Source organism: Zootoca vivipara, chromosome 14, assembly GCF_965207765.1.
Source record: "Zootoca vivipara chromosome 14, rZooViv2.hap1.1, whole genome shotgun sequence".
NCBI lineage: Eukaryota > Metazoa > Chordata > Lepidosauria > Squamata > Lacertidae > Zootoca > Zootoca vivipara.
In genome coordinates, this window is record NC_142597.1 from 40,559,105 (window position 1) to 40,568,569 (window position 9,465).

The following is a 9,465-nucleotide window of genomic DNA, read 5'->3' on the forward strand; positions in this document are numbered from 1 at the left end:
TAGCCTACCTCACAGGGTTGTTGGGGGGATTAACAGATGAGGAAGGTAAACCATGTACTGCTTGAAGGAAAAGGCGCACTATAAATGCAATAAATAAGCTCTCCTGGTTACCTGCTTAAGCTGGAGGGGATAGTTAGAGAGAAATGTCGGTCACCAACCTAGCATCTAGCGATCTCCCATGTGGTCACAACTGGACCTGCACCAGTCGCAAAACGCACCTGGCTAATTTCTAACACTGCATAGAGGGTGTGTCATGAGGGGAGGGGACTAGCCCTGCACTATAGTTACCAATCACCACTGTATCAAAGGAAAGGATATGCACCTTGACACAGAAACTGAGCAACACTCACGCAAAGGGAAGAGGACACAGCTCAGCAGCAGAGCAGCCCCAGGTTCAAATCCTGGCATATCCAGGTTATCAGGTATTGGGAGAGCCCTCCAGATGTTGCTGAACTACAACTCCCATCAGTCCCAGCCAACATGACCTACAGTCAGGGATTATGGGAGCTGCAGTCCAAAATACCTGGTGCACGATGCTTCTGGTCTACATTGACTGGCGCCAGCTCTCTCTCCCTCCCTGCCCACAACTCTAGCAGGCTTGCAAGCTGCTGCTCACCTAGGGCACCCAAGCAGCACCTCCAGGTGACCAGGCAACAAAGTTTGGCAACCTGGAAGAAAAGTGTGTTTCCCCCGCCACACACACGTCCTGCTCTGCTCGTGTTTCTAGTGGGCCACAAACTAATCCTGGTACGCGTTGACTGTTGACAACTACCAAATATATTTGGAGTTTGGCAAATAGTATGGATTTGCACGGGTGCCACTATCCCAAGTCCAGGCAGCTGCGGGAAGGATGCTTTGGTCAGGGAGAAGCTGGAGGCACAGACGTAGCAGAACAAGAGGGAAGCTTTCACAGCCAGCTTCTGAAGTGACACATTCATCAGGGTGTCCCCAGCTTGGGGCTCTGCAGGTGTTTTAGACCAAGCTTTTAAGTCTCAGATGTAAGATAGTTCTTGGATCAGGAGGAGACTGTCAGTTCAGCAGGAACCAGATAAAATGGTTCATCTCATCCAAATCCTTCCACCAAAATGCAAGAAGCCTCACCTGAGCTTGTGGCTACAGCAAACACCTAGCTGTAGCGCCGAGTCCCCCAATCCAAGGCCTGCAACTGGTAACTACATTGCAGGAACACACAGTGACCCATTTCAGCACCTTTTGAGATGTTCGACATCTCAAAGAGTTATTAAAGTACTGTACAGTGAAATCCTTGCATTTTTTTGCTGGGAAGTTAAATATGCCACTGTGTCCAGCGTTAGAAACTCTTGATATATAAGCTAGGTGCCAAACGGCACCTTAAAACTATGTTACAGTTGCCACAACGGAATGTTTATTTGCTTGGGGGTGGACTAGAGGACCCCCAGGGGTACCTTACAATGCTACAATTCTATGATTCTATGGTCTCAACTACATTGCTTGACTGTAGCTTGCTCTTACAACAATTCACTTGTCCCAGTATCAAAGATGGGGAAACACATACTGTGGAAATGGAAATGGTGTTAACCAGGGACTAAGACAGAGGTTTTTCAACTGTGGTCGCCCAGAAATCTCCACACAGTGGCTATTGGACCCATGCCAGTAGCAAAACACACTTGGCGCCTGGCTAATTTCTAACACTGACTGTGTCTAATGGGGTCTTATGCCCTTCCCAATTAAAGGTGTTTAGGACTGCAGTTTTGTAAGGCTGTATACAGTGGTGCCTCTATTTACGAACACTTCTGGTTGCGAAGGCTTCGGGTTACGAACTCCGCTAAGCCGAAATTAGCTGCTCCTGGTTGCAAACTTTGCCCCAGGATGCGAACAGAAATCACACACCAGAGGCGCATGTGCAGCGGGAGGCCCCATTAGCGAAAGCGTGCCTCGGGATAAGAACGGTTTCAGCTTAAGAACAGACCTCCAGAACGAATTAAGTTCATAACCAGAGGTACCACTGTACATGCTATGTCTCTAAAGCCTGTTTGAAGCCTGTTCTTTTCCTCAAATAATTAGGGGCACCATAGTTTGTTAAGGGTTGCTGGGCACTGTAACTCAGGGACAGGTGCACTAGAGTGCCCAGAATTCTTTGAGGGAAAGAATGTTAAAGGTGTAGCAGGCATCCCCAAACTTCAGCCCTCCAGATGTTTTGGACTACAATTTCCATCATCCCTGACCACTGGTCCTCTTAGCTAGGGATCATGGGAGTTGTAGGCCAAAACATCTGGAGGGCCACAGTTTGGGGATGGCTGATGTACGGTAGTGTATACATAGCCTTAGAGTAATCACCACTCCATTAAGCCTGGCTGCAGCAAGTGGATGAACTACCGGATCCAAACATATTAAGACATAATCTGCATAGGGGAAGAGGAAGGAAGCTCCCTGTGCAGAATGAGGACCCCAGTGAGGCCCCTAGGCTGCGGGCACATCTGCTTCTTATTGCGGGGTGGGGAGGAGAGATGTGTATGAGGACACAGCTACATCTTGCAGCAGTGGTGTAGAAGAGGGAATTTCAGCATGACACACACAAAATGGCTTAACAGGCTTGAAAATTTGCTATTAAAAAGGTGCCATCCAGTTGACCCGGAAAGAGGTCCAGTTGTCCAGGAAAGAGGACCCGGCTCAGAGAGTGCCAAAGGATAGTGGCATTCATGGAGCAGAAGGCTATTAAGCCACAATGGCTTGGTACTCTCTCCAGCATACCAGGTCCAGAATAAAAGCTGCCGGGAATCACAGGTGGGAGAGTAGTGTTGTTGCACTCAGGTTATCTGGTTTGAACAGCATGCTGGACAAGACCGGCCATTGGCCTGACTCAGAAGGACTCCTCCTACATTCTTAAACCACATCACCAGGGACCGCCATGGGACGCTGAGTTGTAATCTTAGAAGCTGCCCAGCTATTTCCTTTTCCTGGGTAACTTCCTCTTGGTGGAGGTTCACCAAAATCAGAGCCTGAGCATCTTTTAGAAGCTTACATTTTTTTGGAAGCTGATTTCAGCTCACTCAAAAATTAAGACTCCCATAATCATAAGCAGCCTGTATTTGGCACTGAGAATGGCGGGATAGTTTGTTTTTTCCTAACCAAACCTCCCTCTGACAGTGGATAATCCAAGTGTCAGGCCCCAAGTGCCAGACACACACCCATCTTTGGGATATCAAACCAAAGGCTGCAGAATAAGACAGACTTTCTCTCTGGAGGTGGGAGCTCTAGTTTTTGCGGTCACAGAATTTGGATCGTCTCATAGCACTTTCTCTCCCCCAAACAGTCCTGAAACGCATGTTAGGGAGAGATACGTCAGGTCACTAAGCTCCTTACATAAATATAAGTAACACATCCAAAATGCTTCTTGCACCATTTCAAGAGCCGGTGCAGTGCAGTGGTTAGGACCTGAGAGGCCAAGGTTCAAATCTCTACTTGGCCATGAAGCTCAATGGAGCACCTTGGGTTAGCTAACCCACCTCACAGGATTGTTGTGGGGGTTAAATAAGAGAGAGAACTGTGCATGCCACCTTGAGCCCCTCAGAGAGAAAGGTGGGATACAAATGCAATAAGAGCAAGAATAAGTCTAGGAAGAAATCCCTTTTCAGCTGCACAGTGCACTGTTGTTTTTAAAGAACACCACACAATAGCTACACACACAAAACCTCAAGCCACACAACTGCGCGGAGCATGGCCACTGCAACCAAATCCTGGAAAGTTCACTAACTGATTTTGGGACCGGAGACAGCCTGAGTGACAAGACAGCTAATAGGTCACTTAAGACGCACAGAAACCTTTTCGCCTTTCAGGCGTCAGGCAAAACCACCAGAGGCCTCCCGCTTCTTTGCAGACACCTAGGTTCCAAAATGGCTACGACTATCTTCTGGTTAGGCCGTCTGTGTGTGTGGTTCCCCCCCCCCCGCATGCGTGTGTGTTAGAGACGTGGTTAAGGGGGAAAGCGCACTGTGCACAATTGATGCAACAGTGTGTGCAGCAAAGCGCACCAATTACTGTCCTGGGAGAACTCCGAGGCGGGGCTGGGGCCTTTCTAGAGCCCGGGGAGGGCGGTGGAGTGGAGCGGGAGGGGGGTGCGAGAGAGAGAGAGAGAGAGAGAGCTCGCCTAGGCATTGCAAAATACTGCCTCGGTATGTTGCAATTCCTCCGTGCACACAGCACACAGCCCAACTTGCTCAACCGCCGCTTACCGTCAGGGTGTCATCGATGTAGAGGGGGATCTGTCGCCTCTCGAAGGGGAATTCTTCCTCGCCGTCCCTGCAAACTGCCACCAGCCGCGCCATCTCTGCCGACGCCGCTACTCTTGCTTCTTCCTCCCAGCTCCTAGCCTGAAAACAGCCAAACCCCAGGCAAGTAAATGCAAGCTCTGGATTCGCCACCGCACTTTCACCACAAGAGGGAAACTCAGCCTGCCTTGCCGCATTGGATGATTCGGCATGGGGAGATTCTCTGAATGCACACCAGAGTGCCCCCAATAAGGCCTCTTGGGGCGGGGCGGGGGGGGGGGCCAGGAAGAAGAGGACACTTGACAGAGTTTTACCCTGGATCCCCCCCCCCAAAAAAATGGGCTTCTGCTTTCTATCCTTACAGCTAATGAACTGTAAAGTCTGGGAATTTCTGGAAAATCTAAGAGCTCATGAATACTTCTAAGCCATAAAAAAACGACACCAAAAGTGAGATATTGGAGTTTGCAATGGGGGGGGGAACATTGGGGGACAAAAACATCAAAGTGTAGGTCAGAGAAAGAGTAGACATATTTACTCCCATCTGTTTTTAATAATTTTGGTATGGCATAGTTTGTTTATGATAGTGTTGTATCCAGCCACTTTTTACTCAAGAGCACACCTACTGAAATTAATCAACCCAAGTTAGCATGGCCGTTATTTTCAATGGCTCAAAGCTGAGTAGTAAAGCCTACAAAGCAGTGAACATCGTTAATGGTATTACAAAAGAAATATACAGTAAAAATGCAGTATGTACAATTGATCAATCCAAGACAATATTATATAATATTACACACACACACACACACACACAGTGTATATTTCTGTAATATTGAGTATACCCCTCAAGATGCTCTGAGGATTAACCAGTATATAAATAGCTGAAATAAATAAATCCGTGTTGAATCCAACAAAGTAAAGCTATTTAAATTAACGGAACCAAGTTAGTCATGTCTATTAAACCTTAAATCTTTGGCAATAGCATTGTGAGGCTTTATTTTTACAGTGGGCAAGGGATGTCCTTCTTCCACAAAGGTCCCAGCACAAGAAAGCAGGCACCCATTATTTCAGTACAGTAATGGGTTTTATCACTGGCTTGGCTAGGAAAAGGAGAGCTTGCAGGCTCCCTGATGCTCTTCCACATTGCAGATCAGCCTTAGTAACAGTAGTAAATAACTAAGGGCTGAAAGGAAACACACAGAATGGCACCTTCCAAAAGGCTTGGCTGTTAACGAAGAGGAAGTATATCAAAGAACAGTTCAGCCTTCGTTTGCAAGGATGTTCCTAAAACTTATTTCCTGCAATGCTTATGGATCCTAGCAAGGGAGCAGAGACCTCTTCCATCAGTCCAAATTCACTGAGCCAAAGGAGAACACAGGAAAAAGATACTCAAATAATTTGAGGATTTGTATAACCACTGGCCAGGGATGATGGGAGTTGTAGTCCAATAACAGCTGGGAACCCAAGTTTGAGAAACACTGATTTAGAGATATACTACCTCAAGACCAAGGGTTGCAGAAAACTCAGTTTTACTCTGAGTTAGACCCAGAGTAAATTAACAAACCCTAGTTAGTTCTGTATGTTATCTGTGATGGGTCTACTCTGAGTAGGACTAGCTTTAGATACAACCCCAAGAATGCATATGCTCCTTAGCTCTATGCCGCCAACCTTCAAAAATGATACTGTGAAATACTGTGACCAGAACTGCCACAATACAAAAAGGTGCCTTAGACCAAGTCAGACTGAGGGTCCATCTAGCCCAGAACTGTACACTAACAAGCAGCGGTTTTCCATATGAAAGGAATAATTCCTCTTTACAAATAAATAGCCTGCCTCAGGTACACAGAAAAGCCCTTGTCACACATAGTATTTTAAAACCTACAATTAAAATCTACAATCAAGAGGGTTCAAACCAACACCTAATGAAAACCTGTGCTATGCAAATGCCACATACAGGTATGTTAATCAAGGCACCAGGATTGACTGAAGCTCCCACTCAAGCGTGCACAGGCATTTCTATGACACCAACCAATGCAGGCATGTAAAAAAGGGGGGTCAAAAAAAGATGGGTGTTTTTTGGGGTGGGGCAGAATTGCTCTCATTCTAGAGTTATCCACAAGCTTCATGCACATATAGATGTATACACATCTATACACCCATCCAACACGCCAAATTTTAAAACGATGTCAACTTCCCACTATCACATTTCAAGAAATCCTCCCTATCTTCACCCTCAACCCGTCAAACCAACTGCGGAGGAGACTTTCCTTAATAAGGGAGAGTGTGGTTCATCCTATCAGCCTTTTTTGATTTTCTGCTTCAGCCCCTTTAAAGCCACTTTCACCCACTCCCTCTGATGTCGATTTAAAAAAAAAATCTTTCCAAATGCAAACACCTCGGGGCAAGGACTTGTTGCTCTGCAGCTTGCAAACCGCCATGCACCCTGAAGACGTTAGAAGGAAATAATTAAAGCAACAACAACAAAGAAGCCCGCTCAAGGTCTATCCTTCGCGATCTCACACCTTAACCCCTAAAAGAGATTCTGGAGAACCTTTTTATAGCGGGGGGGGAGTAGAAAGGAAATAAATCTACAGGAAGAATTAATCCTTCTAAGAAGGGAATAAATGAGGAGGGAGCTAAGATGTATTTCCTTGACAGGCTCCACACCTATATGCAAATTTACCATGCCACCCACCCCCAGCCCACTTTTGCTATTGGCTGAGGCTCTGCTGCCCCTGTCGCAGCCGAGGGACTGACATGTGCGCACAAACCTCAAAAGGGACGGGCAGTTTTTTGCCCGGTCTCTCTTCCCTTCCTTCGCCCACCCCTTTCAGGAGCGCTGCTACAGCAGACCTCGGGCCTCCTCGTCCGGCTTTAGCTCCTCCTCCTCCTCTCGCGAGAGGCAGAAAAAAAGGCCGGCCAGCCCTCCCCTCCTTCCCCACCCGCCGCCCCCAACCAACCGCTCGGCCTGCCCCGCCCCCTCACTCCCCTAACCCCGCCCACTTCCCCCCCTCCGCCACCACCTTCCTCTCAGATTAACTGCTTGGCCTAGCTGCTCCTCCTTCTCCTCCCCTCCCTACTTCTGCGCACGGCCGTTTCGCTCCCCTTTGGCCCCGCCCAAGCCCCACCCACCATGGCTCTCTCTCTCTCTCTCGGCGTTTTATTATGTACGCTCCGCCCCTTTCCTCTCTCCCCACCCCGTATTTTAAATCCTTCCTTCGCCTCGCGCTCCTCGGCACGCAGTTGAGGGGAGGGGAGGGCGCGCTTCCCTCACCCCTAGAGAAAGAGAAACAGGGGAGGATCCGTCAGGCGGCTTTTCGCGCATGCGCGAGTAGAAAGAAAGGCGTTATGAGAGAGAGCGGGGAGGAGGGGGGAGGGAGAAAACATAGATCTATAACAAGAAGCCCATCCCTCTTCCTCCTCCTCCGCTTGTCACAAATAGCCTCCGCTGAGAACGCCGGGAGAAGGAGGTGAATGGCCCTGTAATCAATAAACGGCTCCCTCCGCCTCGCGAAATAGTTCGCGCGCCGGGCGGGGAAAAGGAGAGCCATTTTGCCCTCAGTTCGCCCCCAAAACCTCCAAACGTGACGAGGGCCCAGTTCCTGCTTTTTCCCCTCCACAGAAGACAGACAATAAAAACTCCCTTTCAAAACCCAATACTGTACAGTAAAGGTTTATGTTATGGTTTTAGTTTGACTCCTCAGGCCAACTACTGTCCCCTCAGCCTCACCTACCTGGCCAGGTTGTTGTGTGAGGAAAAAATGGTGGAGAGAACCATGTACACCATCGTGGAGAAATAATAATAATAGTAGTAGTAATAATAATAATAATATAGTGTGGGAGAATAGGACTAGGAAGACCTGGGTTCAAATGGCCACCCTGAGGACGATGTGTCAGCTTAGACTGCCTCACAGGGTTTTTGGGAGGCTGAAATCATTCTGCCATTAAGCTCATGGGGTGACTGGTGTTGCCACTCCCAATCTCTCTCAGGCTGGCCTATTGTGCAGGGTTGTTGTGGGAGAGGACAAAAATGGTTTTAAGTCGAACTTGGCAGCAGGAAGCTCTCTGTCTGATGGTGGCTGTGATGATGCAACCTGGCCCCAAAGCTCACTGGGGAACCCATTAGGCCAGTCTCCCTCGGATTACAGGGTCCTGAAAACAAAAACGGTGCAAATCCTTACTCGGCCCACAAAGCTCTCTAGGCAGCCACGGCTCTCAGCCTAGCCTCCCTTGCAAGGATGTTGTGAGGGCGAAATGCTTTGAAGCGCCACGTAATATAAATCAGGGATGGGAAATCCATGGCCCTCCAGGTTGTGGACTACAACACCCATCATCCCTGACCATTGACTATGCTGTACTTGGTGCCTGCAACTCACAGGGCCTCCTCCACAGACCTCAAAGCAAAGGGTGGCAGAATAAGAGTCCTGTGGTGGTAATAATAATAATAATAATAATAATAATAATAATAATAATAATGTTGGTTTCCCAACATTTAAAAAGGGGTGAAGCTTTTTCTCTTTCAAAACCTGTAGCACAGGGGTAGGCAACCTCAGGCCCGTGGGCCGGATGCAGCCCAATCGCCTTCTCAATCCGGCCCACGGACGGTCCAGGAATCAGCATGTTTTTACATGAGTAGAATGTGTTCTTTTATTTAAAATGCATCTCTGGGTTATTTGTGGGGCCTGCCTGGTGTTTTTACATGAGTAGAATGTGTGCCTTTATTTAAAATGCATCTCTGGGTTATTTGTGGGACATAGGAATTAGTTCATTCCCCCCCCCCAAAAAAAATTTAGTCTGGCCCACCACATGGTGTGAGGGACGAAGGTTGCCGACTCCTGCTGTAGCATAATAAGCTTTTGTGCATGGGAAGCAGAGAACACTAAGGAGCTGATCAGGCTCCCATCAGAGAAAGAGGGGTGTTTAAAGAGCAATCATGTCAACTAACCAGATAATCTCTGCCTTCCACAGAATACGTGGACAGGAGTGCCAAAGATGCCAACTGGACATTCAACGAGGGCCTCCAGTGTCCTGTGAAAGTGTCGTAGCAGCTCAGCATCTGCTCTGCATGCAAAATGTCCCAGGTTCAATCCCCAGGTAGGGTTGCGAATATTCCCCCCCCCCCGAAATACCACAGTAAGGCACAGAATCTACATGTACATTGAACTGGAGTTTCCTGCACATTGCTGCATTTACCTGGCCATTGGCTCATAGGTTCCTGCCC

The 9,465-nt window shown here is 48.1% G+C and overlaps 1 protein-coding gene across 5 annotated transcripts in view; it reads right to left on the minus strand.

Moving 5' to 3' along the window:
• GGNBP2 (gametogenetin binding protein 2) overlaps positions 1-7,569 on the minus strand; it is a 36,922-nt gene extending 29,353 nt beyond the window's left edge. For 4 of the 5 annotated variants that reach the window (XM_035139418.3, XM_035139417.3, XM_088657488.1 and 1 more), the window contains exons 1-2: positions 7,016-7,126; positions 4,212-4,349 (exon numbers count right to left, since the gene is read on the minus strand). In XM_035139418.3, coding sequence (XP_034995309.1) covers positions 4,212-4,304 — 93 coding nt within the window. In that variant the 5' untranslated portion in view covers positions 4,305-4,349; positions 7,016-7,126. Of the gene's footprint in view, positions 1-4,211; positions 4,350-7,015; positions 7,127-7,518 lie in introns of those variants that run through there. The other variant, XM_088657489.1, reaches the window with a different exon arrangement.
• Between the last annotated feature and the right edge of the window lie 1,896 nt (positions 7,570-9,465).